The 18,828-nt window shown below is 38.4% G+C and overlaps 1 protein-coding gene across 2 annotated transcripts in view; it reads right to left on the bottom strand.

Annotated features, from left to right (window-relative positions):
• SPIRE1 (spire type actin nucleation factor 1) overlaps nucleotides 1-18,828 on the bottom strand; it is a 111,868-nt gene that overhangs the window by 31,993 nt on the left and 61,047 nt on the right. For both annotated transcript variants that reach the window (XM_054724023.1, XM_054724024.1), the window contains exons 5-8: nucleotides 10,652-10,729; nucleotides 6,157-6,321; nucleotides 4,324-4,410; nucleotides 2,567-2,696 (exon numbers count right to left, since the gene is read on the bottom strand). In XM_054724023.1, the coding sequence (XP_054579998.1) occupies nucleotides 2,567-2,696; nucleotides 4,324-4,410; nucleotides 6,157-6,321; nucleotides 10,652-10,729 (460 nt within the window). The remainder of the gene's footprint in view (nucleotides 1-2,566; nucleotides 2,697-4,323; nucleotides 4,411-6,156; nucleotides 6,322-10,651; nucleotides 10,730-18,828) is intronic.

The following is an 18,828-nucleotide window of genomic DNA, read 5'->3' on the forward strand; positions in this document are numbered from 1 at the left end:
ACAACTCAATTCTGGTTGTGTGAAATACCAAGTAATAAGGTTAAAATAAGATATATAATCAACAAAAACTGATATTTAGTTATTGTAAAATAGGGATTCTATTAGCATCTGATTTGTTTAAAATGAAACAGAAGAATATGTGTGTGACAAGTGTTTGTGATGACATTCCATGCAATTTAAGAGTGTCCCCTTGATGCCTATAAAGATTGTTAGTTTCTTTCTCAGACTCCTTCAAATGACCTCTCTTAATGACCTCTCACTGGCTGCGATTAGCACTCATGTATATCTCTTGCAACATGAACATGCAGGACACTCCAGAGTCACTCTTCTGTAAGCATTTGTGGGCAGGGATGATGCCTTATTCATTTGTGTACCCCAACAGCCGGCACAATGTTTAATAGGAAATAAAGGTTCAAAACAGTATTGGAAAGAAAAGAAAAAAGAAAGACTCAATGCCACATACCATCTAAGTAATGCAAGTACATTATGCTTGTCTTGTTCCTTTTTCTATTCTATTGGTACTTCCATTAAAGTTTATAATCCCAAACCTAATTAATCTTCATTCCTGTAAATCATAAAGCTTACTTTTCTCATGGCAAACTATGTGTTTTACTCTATAGTTTTGTTGAAATCGTTTGTATTACCTCAATTATTCCTTTTCAAGGTGTAGTAAATTTTTAAAAATCTAGTCTAAAACAATTATCCTACAATTCAATTTCCTTATTTTTCCACAGTGGTTCTAACTCTCTGTTATAAAAAAAAAATGCACAAACATATAGTCTGTGGAATATGCATATATTTTTAAAACATTTCAGGGGATTCACAGACCCTCCTCAGGCCCAGTTAAGGATCCCAGGATAAGAACTCTTGGTTCACATGGTTTATATGTTTTGGCTCATTATTATGTAAATGTTCATATGGATTTGTCACTTTGCATACTATAAACATCATTTAAAAATATTTTTATTGATATCAGAGAGGACTGGTGAAGGAGAGAGATAAAAACATCAATGATGAGAGAGTCACTGATCGGCTGCCTCGGAACATCCCACACTGGGGGTCCAGCCCACAACCCAGGCATATGCCCTGACAGGAGTCAAACCCTGACCAGTCGATGCTCAACCACTGAGCCATGCTGGCTGGGCTAAACATCATTTTTAAGAGACAATACTTGCTGCCATAAAAATTAGACAGGGATAAATTGACATAACTTTTATTTATAGTTTAATAATTGTAAGGTACATTAAAAAATTTCAACACATATGGGAGTTCTTTTTACAGCCAAGTCCCTGTACTAGGTACTGGGGTCACAATAATGAACAAGACAGACATGGGTCCTGCCATCATGAAGGTCACAACATAACAGAAGGGCTGAGAGTCAAGGAACATCAATATGGAGTGACTGAAGAGTTCGGAGCTGAACGCAGGGAGAGTAATCAGAACTGATGCAATAAATAGACCAGAGAAGATGGCAACTTAGGTTAAGATAGTGGCTGTTGAGTGGAAGACTAGAAAGATCCAGAAGTAAAATCAACAGGGCTTGGCTGTTAAGAGTCAGAGATGATGCTGAAGTGTGAGTTGGGCACACTGAGATGGGGAAACAGGAAGAGAGAGTTTGGGTAGAAAGCAGATGAGTTTACCTGTGGACTTGTTGGGCTTGTCTTGCTTGTAGGATATAAGGAGGCTCTATCTAGTAGACAGATGGATGCATGAGTTTGAACTTTTAGAGAAATCTGTGTGGATTGGGGGCTGAAAGATAGCCAGAAAAAAAAAAAAACCATGGAAAAGGGCATGGTTGAACAGGAAGAAGTGAGCCCAAGATAGAAACTTAAAGAATCAAGAAGAGTCTCAAAGAAGCAGAAAAAGAAATCAGAGGAGAAACTAGGAGAGGGTGGTGTCACAGAACTGATTCCTTTCCTGTTCAGGTGCCATTATAATCTATTTTCCTAACAGAAGTTTCTCTGAATTCTTCGGGCACCTTACAAATTGGAGGAGAGCTGTATACACAAAATGTTTACAAACATTTTACAATATGATCTATCTATAAATCAAAATCAACGTGTGCTTATAGTATACATTAAACACATTAAATTTACTAAATATAAAGGAGGTTTGATAATAAGTTAAGTGATACCAGATAGTAATTGATGCTTTTATCACCTAATACCGTATCTTTAAACCCATAATTAAGACAATAGAAACTTGAAGTAACACTATATCTTTATTCTAAAACATAACTTTGTATATGTGTCACAATTTATAAAATATTTTAACCACAATCTATTTAATTCTTCCAAAATAGCCACAATGCAGGTGTAGAGGAATTTTTATGCCCCTTCTATTGACAAAGAAATAGACACTCAGAGAGGTAAAGACACTCTCCTAAAACCACAGTCTAGAGATTGGCAGAGCTCTGTCCACTCTGCTAGGATGCTCCTGTACAGTTCAGGATCATGTAGGGAAGGAATTTCTTATTCTTGTACCGTTAGTTCCACTAAGGTGATTGTATAAAGACACTTTTCAAGCGGGTGTGTCTAGACCAGGAGTGTGGAAAGCAGTGACTCACCTAATCTGCTTCGTCTAATCTCTTCTGGGGAGACGGGCCGCAGCTTTCTTTCTGCTTTGATTTCTTCTAGTATTCTTTCATGGAGGCTCCGTGGCCGTGGTGGAGTGGGTTTTAGTTTTCTGGCTGAGGCCTTGAAAAAACACATAATGATTGCAGACTTAGAGTAGTTGTCCTTAAATAGTTTTTACTTAAGTCCATTCATACAGTATAGTGTTATGAAATTATATTTTTTGGATTGACACATTGCTTGATAAAAAACTATTTAAAGTCATTATCAAGATTCCTAAAGCAATAGGGAGATTGCTGAATTTCAGAGTGATTTAGTCATATGTGCTTAACTAATTTTAAAGCGACAACTGTGGCTCAGTGGTTGAATGTCAATGTATGAACCAGGAGGTCACAGTTCAATCCAGGTCAGGACACATGCTGGATTTGTGGGCTTAATCCCCAGTGGGGGGTGTACAGGAGGCAGCTGATCAATGATTCTCTCTCATCACTGATGTTTCTCTCTCCTTCTCCCTCTCTGAAATCAATATATATATATATTTTAAAAAAGAGACAATTTTGCTAAAGTTAAAATTATGTTCCCTATATGCAAGCATGAGAGGCAATTAACTGAAATGCAAACTATAGTTTAATACTATTATTGTTTTTGAAAAGAGTATTTTCAAGTCACCACAACCTTCTCAGATTATTATTATCTTTATTCTATAGTTGCATAAATAAAGGCTCCAGGAGGCTGATTAACTTGCTCAGAGACATATGGCTGCTAAATCTTGGAGCTAGTGTGTACATCCAGGTTTATTTGACGCCATGCTCTCTCTTCTATCCCATGACCTGCATTCTTAAAATTATTTCCTAGGTGGCCTCTTTCCCTTCTTTTAAAAAGACTTATAAGAGGGATCATTAATTATGCTTTAGACCCTGTGTACATTCCCTTTCAGGTTAATGAATGTACAAGGGTTGAGAGGCTCTGGTGAGCACTGGTATTGAGCCAAGGGGAGAAGTGAGAAACAAAGGAAACACAAACCAATGCCCATCCAGATTAAAATATTCTGATTCTATGGTCACTAGAAAGAACCATTAACAGAGGAAGATAATATAAAAGTAGATGTACAGAAGGGTAAATTTACTGCAAAATAGTATGGAAATTACAACTTAATCAAAGAGGTTATTAGCACTATTAAGTAAACTGGATGGGCAGGCAATCCACACCAGGAACAATTTGGTATTATATTTAGCCATTATCCTAGGAAGTTTTTGTCCAGATTTTGCACTATAACCCAGGTTGTTCTGAATTGAAACATCCTAAGATAGCCTTGTATTAAACAAATGTTAAGAGTTTTCCTTGGACTTAACTGTAAATCTACAGTTGGGAGTCATCTATCTTCTATATATTTAAAGGCTAATATGCAAAGTGTCCCCTCAGGAGTTCAACCGGGAATTCAATTGCTCACTATGACATGCGCTGACCACCAGGGGGCGGCACAGAACGAAGGAAGGCCCCAGCTGGTGGCCAGCAGCCAGAGAAGGAAGGCCCTGGCCAGCAGCCAGAAGGCCCCGATTGGCCCTGATCACCGGCCAGGCCTAGGAACCTTACTTGTGCACGAATTTCATACACCAGGCCTCTAGTTCTGAGAATAAAAGCTCAATGCAAAAACTAACCACTTTAAGAGCTGAGTTCTAGAGATCACACTCTACAGGAGAATAATTCATTCTGTTAACTCTAATCAAGAGGAATACGTCAAATTACATACTGGATTTAAAGGAGGTCTTGATCTGATGAAGTCGAGAATGATTTCATGAGCACTTTTTTTTAACCGAGGAGGAATATCACCATTCACCTGAAAAAGAAAGACAGAAAGTAGAAGATTCACTTGATTATAGCAGTGATTTTCAACAGTGTGCCGCAAGAATTTTTAAAACAAGCAATACCTGACTATTTAGTCAGGGGCACTGACCTCTTTTCTCTTACATTGTCAAATAAATAAATGACAATCTTAATCAGAGAAACAAGTATCACATGATCTCACTCATATGTGGAATCTAATGAACAAAAATAAATTCATGAAGAAAATATATCCAGAGACATAGAAGCATGGAAGAGACTGATGAATCTCAGAGGCAAGGCAGTGGTGGGTGGGTGGGTGGGGAGAGATTAACCAAAGAATTTATATGCATAATCCCTGGGTCTTCTTTAAGAAGTAAAAGAAGAAAATAAAGGATCAAAAGTACAAATCATAAAATGGCACATGTCTAGCAATAATTACTTTAAATGCAAATGAATTATGTACTCTAAAAGATATACGGTGGCCAAATGCTGACTACAAAAGACTCACTTCAAATAAAAAACAAAACAAAAAGAAAGCTGTGGTAGCAATACGTATACCAGACAAAATAGATCTAAAAAACAAAATAAATGAACAAGAAGAACAGAAACAGACTCATAGATACAGAGAACAGTTTAACGGTTTCGAGATGGGAGGGAGCTTGGGGGCGATGGGTGAAAAGGTGAAGGTACAAATTGGCAGTTTCAGAATAGTCACAGGAGTGTAAAGTACCACATAGGGAATATAATCATTAATACTATAATAACTATGTATGATGTCAGATGGGTACTAGATTTATCGGGTGACCACTTAGTAAGTTATATAATGTCTAATCACTGGGATGTACACCTGAAACTAATATTATACTGTATGTCAACTATAATTGAAAAATAAAAAATTTTTAAAGTAAAAAAAGAAAGAAATATACCTTGCATATAATCTAAAATATTTAAATGCCCTGGTAAGCAAAGAGATACAGATTTTAAAAATAAAAGAGTATTTTGTCTCACTCAAATTGGTCAAACCGAAAAGATACCCAATTTGGTCAAGATGTGAAGAACAGAAACAGACTCATGGATTCAGAGAACAGTTTGAAAGTTTCAAGATGGGCGAAAAAGGTCAAGGGATTAAGAAGTACAATTTGGCAGTTTCAGAAGAGTCACAGGAATGTAAAGTACCACATAGGGAATATAATCAATAATACTGTATTAACTATGTATGTGTCAGATGGGTACTAGATTTATCAGGTGATCAAGTTATATAATGATTTAACTTCTAAGAACTCAATTCAAGGATTTAATTGTAACTATTCAAAAAAATTTATATACAAGGTAACACAAAACAGGATGTTGATAAAGTTTAATAAACTCTGGTATAGACATAAGCTGGAAAAGATACAGTCATTTAGAAATGATGTTGAATATACAATGACATAAGAAAATGCTCGTAAGTGAAAATAACAGGTTAGAAAACAAAGATTCCAATGTTAATCCATATTGTCCAAATAAAATGTATAGAAAAAAACTGAAGGTTATATACACCAGCATGTTAGCAAAATTTCTCTCTGGATTGTGAAATTACATATTTTTAATTTTTTTCTTTGAGCTTTTTTATATTTTCCAAATTTTCTATAATGACCATGTATTCCTTTTATGAGAAAAAAATATTTTTTAAGTATAACATTGAAAAGAACATTTTCAACAAATAAGATTACTGCAGAATATCCATTTGAATCCATTAATAGTTTTCTATGTTACTTACCATCACTTTTCGCAAAGTGTATCTTTTGGATCTAATGTCATCCATTAGCATCTCATAAGGGGTGAGTTGATATTCAATGGGCAAAGGGTTGTACTGCCGCTCTTGGACCTTTTTAAGTTTTACTCCATTCCGCAAATCCCTCATCACCTGTACCCAGAATCGAGCCTGAAAGTACCAATGGTGGAGAGACATCAATGAATGAATTTATTAGTGTCCTATAAATAGCTACAGTCACACAGAAAAAATGAAGAGCTTGGATTGCAAACAAAAACAATTTTAAAATTAAATTTTAGGATACTAAAAAGTGAGTAGAAAGCCCAGTAGAGAATCTACAAGCTATAACTGCTGAGACACCTGGGTATAAATCCTAACTCATTCACTTTGGTAGACATTAATGGTCTCAGTTCTTCAGGCTTCCTTGTGTCTACACTGTTATGTAGCTTTGCTCACTAAAGAGGAAGACTGTACTTCTCACACCTTGACTATATGATTTGCTTGGCCATTGGAATAGTAATGGATATGACGTGACTCAAGGCTTCAAAAGCAAATGCACAATGGGCTGTCATTCGTACTTCTATTATCGCCATAAGGACAACATGCCTGGATTGACATGATACCCACTGGAATGACCACCTAGGAGAAGGATGAGACACACATAGAGTGGAGTTACTACAGCTGATCTATAAACTCATGAGCTAAATTAATATTTCTGCCTAATGCCACAGTGATTTTGTAGATTTTGTAGTGTTTGGTTACATGGCATTATAGTGGCCATAACAAACTTATACAACCATCTACTAGCTATTGGACATCCAGGTAGTTGCTTCACCTTTTTGAACCCTGGCTTCCTTATCACTAAAAGAAAATGGTACTTCATAACTCGTTGAGCAGATCAGAGATGTTCTCTACATAGAATATGTGTTCTGTACATGGAAAATGCATAAAAATGATAATTTTTATGTTATTATCTTTGCACAAATTATTTAATTTATTTTTTTTAAAATATATTTTATTGATTTTTTTACAGAGAGGAAGAGAGAGGGACAGAGAGTTAGAAACATCGATGAGAGAGAAACATCGATCAGCTGCCTCTTGCACACCCCCTACTGGGGATGCACCCGCAACCAAGGCACATGCCCTTGACCGGAATCGAACCCGGGACCCTTGAGTCCGCAGGCCGACGCTCTATCCACTGAGCCAAACCGGTTTCGGCTGCACAAATTATTTAATATCAGTTTTCTTATCTCCAAATAGCAAGTTGCCTTGTCTATCCTTCAAAAGAATGAGATATATATGAAATACTCATAGTAATATAAAATATATTAAATATGTGTATTATAATTTAACCCTTTTGTTTACCCACTTTATAAGCTACAGTGTCATAGTCTCTACTTCACTGAAAAATAAATCAATATGATATTAACTGAAATATTATAGTTTGTTAAAATTAATAAGTATCTCAAATAGCTACTTAAATATATTTTAACATCAAGTGGTATAATTTATAAGAATTGTCTATAAAGATAACTCTGATTAAATTTCTCAAAAATGTCCCCCAAAACAATCTGTGATTAAAAAGCAAAAACAAAATGTATACCATTTCTTATTCCAAAAAGAATTTGAGGTACTTAATATTGAGGTATACCCATCAGAACATCTTCTAAAAATATTCCTTTTTTAAAAAATAGATTTTTAGATTCTGCCATTAAAGATATTCTAATATATCCCTAAAATAGTTAGCTTTCTCTTTGGAAATACTCTTGTCCCAACTTCTCTACTTTTCTTACTTACTCCTTTAAGATCCAGTTCAAGCACCATCTCCATCTCATCTTTTAAAAATGTGAGAGATCTGCTCTGACCTCCTCAGGCTTTAAGAAAACCTGACATATGAAACCTTGAATTCTCAAAATAGATAAATTAGGGGATGATCACTCACATAGCTTTTGCTATAATTTATGAAAGGATTAAAACAGCCTTGTTTTGCCAAAACTGGTTTGGCTCAGTGGATAGAGCGTCGGCCTGCGGACTCAAGGGTCCCAGGTTCGATTCCGGTCAAGGGCATGTACCTTGGTTGCGGGCACATCCCGCAGGCCGACGCTCTATCCACTGAGCCAAACCGGCTTTGGCCAATAAAATATATTTTAAAAAAATAAATAAAACAGCCTTGTTTTATGTAGCCAGTTCTTTATGTATTATTTTTTGGCAAAAATTTACAAATTACTTTTCAGAAATTAATGGTTATTATATAGTACTAGAGGCCCAGTGCATGAATTCATGCACAGGTGGGGACCGGCTGGCCTGCCCCCAATCGGGGTGGATCAGGACTGGGCCTGTGGGGAGGAGGAGATGGTGGGAGGTTGGCCAGCTGGCCCACCCCGATTGGGGCCTGATCAGGGCCGGGCCGGCTGGGGGAAGGGGCCGCGGGTGATTGGCTGGAGGGTCCTGCCCCTGATTGGGGTTGGGGGGCCGAATGGGGGCAGGGCCAGCCATGGGGAGGGGCTGTGGGCGGTGGGCTGGCCAGCTCCACCCCCGAATGGGGTGGAGGGGTGCCGATCGGGGGCCAGGAGCCTGGGGGAGGGGCCATGGGTGGTTGGCCGGCTGGCCCAGCCCCTGATGGGGTGAAGGGACCAATCTGGGGTGGTGCCGGGTGGGAGGAGGGGCTGCAGGATATTGGTGGGATGGCCGCACCCCCTATTGGGGTGGGGGGGGCAATCAGGGGCGGGGCCAGTGAGGGGAGGGGCTTTGGGCCGATCAGGGTGGTGGGGGCCCATCGGGGGCATGGCCAGCCAGGAGGAGGGGCTGCAGAAGGTTGGCCGCCAGCTCCGCCCCCTATTGGGGTGGGGGGTGAGATCAGGGGTGGGGCGGCCAGCGGGAGGGCTGAGGGTGTATCGTGGTGGGGCGGGCTGATCGAGGGGAAGAGAGGGGGCGTTTGGCCGGCGGCCAGCTCTTGATCAGGGTGGGAGAGTCTGATCAGGGGCAGGCCAGCAGGGGGGAGGGGCTGCGAGGATGGCCGGTGGGCCCCACCCCCTGATCGGGGGTTGGCCACAGTGGGTGTCATAGTGACCGGTCGTTATGGTTGTTATGGCCATTATGGTCGCTGGCTTTTTATATATATATAGACTAGTGGCCCGGTGCACGAAATTCGTGAACGGGAGGTGTGGGGGGTGTGTCCCTCAACCTGGCCTGCACCCTCTCCAATCTGAGACCCCTAAACTGGTAGTCGGACATCCCTCTTGCAATCTGGGACCGCCGGCTCCTAACCGCTCACCTGCCTGCCGGCCTGCTCGCCCCCAACTGCCCCCTCCTGCCGGCTTCTCACCCCCAACTGCCCCCTCTTGCCGGCCTGATCTTCCCCAACTGCCCCCCCGCCGGCCTGCTTCCTCCCAACTGCCGCCCCCCCCCAGCCTGCTCGCCCCCAACTGGCCCCCCCTGCCGGCCTGCTCACCCCCAACTGCCCCCCCCCCACCAGCCTGATGGTCCCCAACTGCCCTCCCCTCCTATCCTGATCACCCCTAACCGCCTCTACCTTGGCCCTGCCACCATGGCTTTGTCCGGAAGGATGTCCGGAAGGTCTCCCGGTGTAATTAGCATATTACCCTTTTATTAGTATAGATAATGCACAACTGTCACTGTATATATTCCCAGAGATTTTATCACTTCGCCTTATTCCACTAGGAATATTCTGAGATGTTTAGAGTCAGCCACTCAAGAAATTCTGATTCTCCTTCATTCTATTCCTCATTCTTTCCTCATTTCATTCTAATCTTTTTAGGTAATTAGAAAGCAGATCTAATATGGTCAAAATCAAGTTGTTCATATCCCCCAAATCTGCATCTTTTCCTACTCCCTCATTTAATAATGTCATTACTTATCCAGTGTACTTAACCTGAAAAGTCAGAATCCTAAAATGTGTTCTCCCACTGACACCTGAACATACCTCCGTCTAACTCTGACATTCACTGTCCTGTCCCCAAGGCCGTCATGCCTGCCCGACTTTAAGTCATCTATGAGGACAGGGATTCAGGGACCTAGTACCAGGCTGGAAAAACAGCAGACACTCAAATGTGTCACATGAATACACCACCATCATCTGCTCTAGAAATCTGTCTTCTGTTTTATGAAGGTAGAGACCCCATATTATTCATTCTGCATCCCCAGGGCCTGAATCAGGTAACTATTCATTAAATAATTGAATATACTACACTATAGTTTCATACCTTATCCTGAAACAGAGCATAAACTTTGACTTACATATAAGATTATGCTAAAGTATTAATATAACCAGAAAGATTAATATTTTAAAATACCAAACTCCCAGAGATATTGAGGTGTTTCTAATAAAATCAGATCATTTTATTAAATGGAAAATAGATATTTCCTCAAATGAAAGACTAGGTATTCAAATTCATGTAACATCAATTCATACTACAGTCCTTAACAACCAGTTATTTCTTCTCCAACACTAAACAGAACAGGGAGAATGCCCAGCTCTTACCCAGTCAGCGTTTTTCAGCTCCTCCAGTTCTGTGTTTGATTCATCGCTCTTCTCCATTTCTTGAATCTTCTTAAGATTCTACCAGTTGAAATAAAAATATTTGGCGTAAAAATTTCATTAAGTTACCTTCTCAACTTAAAATTTCTAATGGATACCTTCAGATAAAATATAAACAAAACCGTTATTGAAGCAGATAATACAGGTAGTGTCAGGTTCAACAGAATCACCAATTCTTCAGGGAAACCTTCCCTTCCTCCTTGAACAAGCCAAATCTTCCTGCATACAACTTTGTAGCACCATAAACCTTTCCTCTATAGTTCTTATCAACACTAATTTTACATTTGTTTGTGCCTTCCTCTAGACTTCATGACTCAGATTTCTGTTCTCAGAAGCTAATATAAGCATTGCCACTTTTTGATGCTCAATATATATTTGTCAAATAATTTAATACATTTCAATATACAAAATGCCTTTTATTTTTAATTTGATACATGTATATACTGCAAAATGGCTATCACAATAAGGTAATAAGGTTAGTTCCACTTCCATCACCTCACATAATTATCTTTTTTTTAAATGGTGAGAACATTTAAGATCTACTCTCTTTGCAACTTTCAAGTATCTATATTAATAAAAGGCCCGTGGCCGTAACGCTGTGACGCCGTCAGGGGCACGAGCTATTAGCGGTGGAGACCTACGAGCAGCGGAGGGCGGGGCAGCCAGCCGAGGCAAGCGGAATCGAGCTACTCACATATGATTTCGTGCGTGCTGGGCCTCTAGTGTAATATAATATTGTTAACTATAGTCACCAGGCTATCCATTCGATCCCCAGAACTTCTTCATCTTATAAATGGAAGTTTGTACCCTTTGAAATTGCATTAATTCAACATTTGCAATAAAAAATTTTGATAGGTAAAATATATATTCACATATTAATTACAATTTTGTGTTATAACATTCCTACTCACAATAATTCAACTCTAATATATTTTGCTAAGCATATTTGCCTAATTGCATTTGGACTAAGTTTAAATGAATTGTAGGAAACCTAATTTGTTTTATATACAAATAATGAATACTTAATATAAAATATTTCTAAACCATTAATTTTTAGTTTTTCAACATCTCAGATTAACCATCTGCAAAATGATAATAACACCATTGGCTTTTTTGTACTTAGTAATGCCTAGGAGTATTAATTTTATTCAGAAAGAATAAAATTACTCTGAAGAAAAGGTGGTATAAATAATGCATTATCTCCTCTCTCCCTAGGAAAGAAATTAAAAGAAAAAAAGCATATTTGGTTGTTTCAGAAGTGTTTCCATAATTATTTTTAAAAAGAAGTCAGGTTTCCTGCTTGGGACTATTTATAAGACACTTGCCACTCCTGAGTCATGGCCTTGTTTAAGTTCCCTCTTCGGGCCTTCTGCTCCCCACCTTTAAAAGAAAGATACCACCATCTACCTCATGGTGTTGTATTTAAAATATAATCAATTAAACACGGCAGAACCTTGCATTTACATCCTCTGGGGAAAAGGAACTTCCAAAACATGCATATCCTAATTCTCCTCTGAACTACAGGATATATACTATATATATGTCAGTGGGCATCCATTGTTTTTGTCTAGAAACCCTTTCCCTCCCTTCCTTTCATAAAGATCCTTCTCTCTGTAGGGAATGCATCCCCTACAGTTTGAGTAGGGCTGAGCCATGCTTAGCACCTTGTCACCTACTCATAGGGATGAGGATACCATCTCCCCAGTCAGTGACTGGTTCCTGAGTGGGCATATAACTCCTTATCGTCCTCCATTACTTTTCTGCCCCAGTTAACAGAAAAGACTTTCTGCTGTAGTTACTGAACTGAGAACATCTGAGATTTGGGTGGCACACTATCATCTTACCTGCCTTTACCTAAGGGCCTGTCCTGGGGATAGAGAAAGAAAGCCAGTCCTGATCACAGGGTTTGAGGTACTGGATCCAGCTGTGCCTAAAGCTAACGGTACCCTTAAACTTCCCACTGATGGGAGCCAATAAACCCGGCCCACTGCACCAATGCTAATTTGAGTGGACTGTCACTTGCAATGGAAACAGTTATGATTTAATATGTCCTCTTAATCTAGAAATATGAGTTCATTCTTCTTTGTCTCTGGGTTACTCTGGTGGAACAGAAGAAACATATGGCTTCTTTTCCATCCAACCTTACTTTTTACTATTCTCCAACATATCCCTGACTAAATGTAGTCAGGATGGTCTCACTGTTATGCCTCTATACATCTCCACCTTTACTTGTGCTGTGATAAAATCTCTAACTCTCTGCTACTAAGAAACACTATCTGTTCTTTATGACACAGAAGATAATTTCAATGAACAGTCCAAAAATTTCATGTTTATTTTTCTGAACAGTAGCATAAATTGTAACTCAGATACTTCCTAGCTGTGTGACTTTGAACAAGTTATTAAACTGCTCTAATCCTCAGTTTGATGTTTTCATCTGTAAAATGCTGATAACTTTAGCATTCTGTTAATATTACATAAAGTAATACAGGAGAAATACAGCATGCAGCCTGGTTCATCATAAGCATATAGTAAGTATTAACTTTATAAGCCAATGAATATCTATGAGGATTTGATTGTGAACACTTTTATTCCATCACAAAAACATTGCATTCTTTTTCCAAATAAGATCTCTCTCTAGCTTCTTTATGAAATAAAATTCTGATTCAGCAATAAATCAATATAATACAGTTAAGAATCTATAAATACTATCATTGAACAAGCTACAACAAATGTGCAACTAAAAATCTCACATTTTTCTCATTAGCAGCAAAAACAAATGAGATATTTGAAATAAAATTACAGATTTTTCTAATGTTAGAAATAAGCTTCTGTCAGTTATATTCTAGCTTCTGAATAAACATTTTTTGCTTACACAAATGTAATAACAGATGCCAACCTGTGCTTGGAATATGGTGAAAAAGTTCTGAGAGCACCCACATGGCAATTAACTCTCCCCATTTCTAACATAACCAGTCTCAAGATAACAATTAGAACTGCTCCATGCCAACATTTTCAGCTCCTGGCATGTTAAAAATAAAGAAATTAAATCTACTCTGTAAATTACAAGTATATCAAATGCTCAGAGAGTAATTTTAATTCACATGTCTCTTCTAAAATTAAACTACCCTTACAAATATATGCACGTATAAAAATAATCTATCTATATATATAAAAGCATAACTGTTCGACCGTTAGCTATGGCACATACTGACCACCAGGGGTTAGACGCTCAACACACAGGCATGGAAACATGGAACAGACTAATGAATCTCAGAGGGAAGGGAAGGAGGGTGGAGGGTAGAAAAAGATTAACCAAAGATCTTATATGCATACTTGAGGCCCAGTGCACAGATTTGTGCACAGGTGGGGTCCCTCGGCCTGGCCTGCGGGGGCAGGGCCGAAACGAGCAGTCTGACATCCCCTGAGGGGTCCCAGATTGTGAGAGGGCGCAGGTCAGGCTGAGGGACCCCACCGGTGCACGAATCCATGAACCAGGCCTCTAGTATTTTAATAACAGCATTTTAATGATCACCATTTTCCTCCATATTGTTAACTATTTGTAATCTAATGGTATTCCCCTATGCAAAGTTCAGAAACTTTTAAATGTGTAAAAAAGAATGTTTCAATAATTCCGTGAACCAAGTTTTTCTACTCAGTTAAAATATGCTAATATACTTTCAAAGAAATCACATTGTTTTTTTCTCCTAACAGAAGATACTCTATATAAAATTCCTTTTTATATTCCTATGTATAATATTCCCTTTGAAGCAAAATATTTTAGCAACAGTCTCATTAAAGATAAACTGAGCTCAAGGACTGCATCATGAAATTATGATTCTTGTATAGCACAAATTGAAATAATATATGTAAATCACTTAAAGTGTCACTGTAGTGTGATTATATAGTATAAAATATACTCATATAATCTTTTTAAAATTCATAATAAACCATGAGTATTTCCAATTCATCTTCTTACCTCATAATTTCAATATCTGATCAAAGAAGAGCAGTTAAAGAAAAATTGGCTCCAATCCGGGCATCTAGAAATCATCCTCCCACAATAGGATTTTATTAAATTTAGGGTAACCTTAACCATTCAGAAGAATTTGACTAATGAGATGTGAGGATCATTTAAACATTTAGAAAATCAAGACATCAGCAAAATGCTCATTTTAAATAGCAGTAGCTATGTGTATTGGTAGAGGAAACAAAATGTTTCATTCCCTGGCTCGACGCTGGCGGCGCCCTGCGTTCACTTGCCACAGCCCTCCTCACACTGCTGGAATGCTGCTCCTACACTGTCATTCCTACTCAAGTATCTTATTCACCACTATGTCTGTCCCCAATGAAAATGGAAATAATAATAGCACAAGGCACAGCTTGTTGTGAGAACCATATAAATTCATAAAAAGTCTTAGAATAGGCCCTAGCTAGTTTGGCTCAGTGGAGAGAGCATCAACCTGTGGGCTGAAGGGTCCTGGGTTCGATTCTAGTCGAGTGCACATGCCTGGGTTGCGGGCTCAATCCCCAGTGGGGAGTGTACAGGAGGTAGCCAATCGATGATTCTCTCTCATCATTGATGTTTCTATCTCTCTCTCCCCTCTCCCTTCCTCTCTTAAGTCAATAAAAATATTTAAAAAAATAAGTCTTAGAATAGTATTTCAGCTCTAACCGGTTTGGCTCAGTGGATAGAGCGTCGGCCTGCGGACTCAAGGGTCCCAGGTTCGATTCCGGTCAAGGGCATGTGCCTTGGTTGCGGGCACATCCCCAGTAGGGGGTGTGCAAGAGGCAGCTGATCGATGTTTCTCTCTCATCGATGTTTCTAACTCTCTATCCCTCTCTCTTCCTCTCTGTAAAAAATCAATAAAATATATTTAAAAAAAAAAAAAAAAGAATAGTATTTCACACAAAGTATAGAATAAATACTAGCTATTATTAATTGTAGTAGCATGTGTCATGTAGGAGACACACTAAATAACTGTAGTATGAATTAATTAATTTTGCCAACTGATCCTAGTGCTTCTTCACTCACATGTATATGCTACAGCAAAATATGGCTATTACGTTCTCACAATTCTTTTTTTTTTTTTTATAAATATATTTTATTAATTTTTTACAGAGAGGAAGGGAGAGGGATAGAGAGTTAGAAACATCGATGAGAGAGAAACATCCATCAGCTGCCTCCTGCACACCCTCTACGGGGTATGTGCCCGCAATCAAGGTACATGCCCTTGACCGGAATCGAACCTGGGACCCTTGAGTCCGCAGGACGACACTCTATCCACTGAGCCAAACCAGTTAGGGCACGTTCTCACAATTCTTCACCAAAATTCCCCAGTTCCTTCACAGTTTCTTCCATATTGAGGTTTATAGATACCTCCTTCACATCCTGACTTCTTTTCTCAAGATCCATTTTTGTTGTTGGTCACTATTTCTAAAACATTAAAAAGTAGTGCTAATCCCAATTATTTTATCACCATGGACAGCTAATTTATTATAGGCTGTTAAACTGTGCTTCAGTTTCCTACCTACAAAATGATGGGAGGCATGCAGAGTAGAGGGGGTCAATGGGAAAAAACCCACAAACAAAGGGGACATCTGTAATACTTTCAAAATGATGGGAGGAAAAGGGTAATTCTACTTATTAATAGGAATATCATGAGGAAGTGTTCACATAAGCAATAAATAAGACATACTCAGGGTTTATAACTGTTTAAGTGAATATATTATCTGAGCTCAGAGCTGTTGCTGGGGGCTTTGGATCTTTTTTTCCCCCAGAGGTACATAAATTTTCTTAAAGTGGAAATGTTTCAGAAATTTAAAAAATTGAGTAGTATTCAATCTCAACGCCCTACTCCTCAGGTTCATTCCCACTTCGAACAGCAGGATAAATGTTGTAGAAGTTGGCTATAAGGAACTTAAGGCTGATTCTATTCTGCTCTATTTGTTCTTGAATGTTAATATGCTAAACATTTAGGAACATACAACTTGAGAACCAAATGTGATATTTACTAGGTTAAAAAAAACACACACACCCCATCTCACTGATGAATGGCCCTTGTGTTATCCTAAGCTGAGGAAGCAGCAAGGGAAACATACCTAAAAAGAGCACAAGAGATTGTGTCCTAGGATGCCTAATTCTATGACAGGCTTGGCAATATAAGCATGGTCATTGCTCTTAGGTTCTCAATCTAGTGAGCAGATAGATAGGTGTAAACACTGATTACAATAAGTGATAGAAGCCAGAGAAAAATGTTCTATCAATGAACATGGTGAATAAATAAATTAACTGCAATAAAAAAAAAATTTCAGAAGAGTGGACATTTGAGTTAGGTCTGCAAAATAAGTAGGCATTTTCTAAGCTAGAGAAGAGAGGAAAAGGAGATTTTGGGTAGTTGCAGAGGCCCTAGGAGATCAGGGACTGGAGGAAGGGTAGCAGAAGAGGCATATGTGGTGGGGCACAGTGAATGAAGAGCTCTGAGAGGTCAGATTGTGGCCCAATTGCACGTGGTTTCCTACATCATGCTAAGGGGTCTATTACACTTTCCACCTACGAGTATCAAGGAGCCAACAACGTCTTTACACGGGTGTCTAACACTGTAGGATAGACTGTATGTGAGAAGGGGAAAAAGGTTAAGAGGCTTTGCCACAGCCCAGGCAAGAGATGCCAGACCACTGCATGAGAAAGGTGCAAGCAGTGAGAATATGAAGGAGGTTCTGCATTCCGGAGATAGCCAACAGTGTTAGGAGATCAATATTCAAGTTTCGTGGTAACACATCAGATCTACAACATCTGAACTACAGATTCACTAATTCATTCAACACTAACCAAATATTTACAAAGGCCCTATTACAATGGGATATAGCAGTAAATAAAAGAAAAAAGGTTTCTGCTCTCAATGAGATTATATTCCAGTGGAAGATATTAATGACTAAGAAAAGAGAGCAACGAGACAACTACAGACTGTGATGGCCACTAGAAAGGAAATAAATAGGGAAACATGATTTTAAAGAGTGTGATAAATATAAAAGGATGAGATGTTCTTTCAGCTGAGCCCTGAAGAAAGCAATTAAAAACTATAATTAATAGGTGAATGAAGACAATTTATAGGAGGAATTTAAGATGTCAACAAGAAACTAATTAAGCACCACAGGTGCAGTCACACTTGAGAGGAGATCAAAGATCATTATAATCAGATAATCAGAAATGGCAATCCACACCTGTGGAGCCTGCCTCTGAAGAAATCCAAGATGGCTTAACTATATTAGACATCTTATCCCTCAAAGATCAAAATGTTTGGAATAGTCTACCTTAGTTCTGGGGATGTTTATATGTATGATGTGAGAAGGTGAAAGGGAAGAGAACACTTTCATCACTTTGAGTACATGATCAGAAAAAGCATTTCAGAAGAGTGGACATTTGAGTTAGATCATCAGCATAAGTAGGCATTTTCTAGATGAGGGAAGTGAGGAAAAAGACTTTTCAGAAAATTTGAAATGTGAATTATGAAAAGTCAAAACAAAAATTATGAGTTTAAAAATCTATTTCACATGTCTTCTAAAATTGCATTCTTATTGCAATTACTATATGAGCATATGTTATGCTCAATTATTTTTATTGTTTATTCATTTGTGAGTAATAGTATTGTATTGGGAATTGCTTCTTTACAGGGATTTTTACCATTAGATTTTAAAATACAGAATTTTTAGTCTATACTGACATCAATATAGTAGTAATGTCAATATTGAGTGCTACAGCTCAACATTAATAACACTGAACTGCTTGCCTATAAAATCCAACTCAAATTTACAACATAATATAATAATTTCATAGCAAATTTTACTGGGTATGCAGTTAAAATGTTTATTTGCATACATTTTGCCTACACAACCAGATTGGTACAAAAGTGAGGAAAACCTTGTTGAATAAATAGAACAAAGATTTAGTCACATGAACTATATTTTCTGTAGACAATGTAACTAGACGGAACCTTAGCATGTTTCATTACCCCCTTCTCCTGTTTTAAAAATAAGTACACAAAAATTTAGCAAAAGAAATCTAGCAAAGGCTATTTGACTTAGGCCACATGAATAATGAGTGAAAGAATACGATTCACCAA

The sequence above is a fragment of the Eptesicus fuscus genome, chromosome 12 (assembly GCF_027574615.1).
Source record: "Eptesicus fuscus isolate TK198812 chromosome 12, DD_ASM_mEF_20220401, whole genome shotgun sequence".
NCBI lineage: Eukaryota > Metazoa > Chordata > Mammalia > Chiroptera > Vespertilionidae > Eptesicus > Eptesicus fuscus.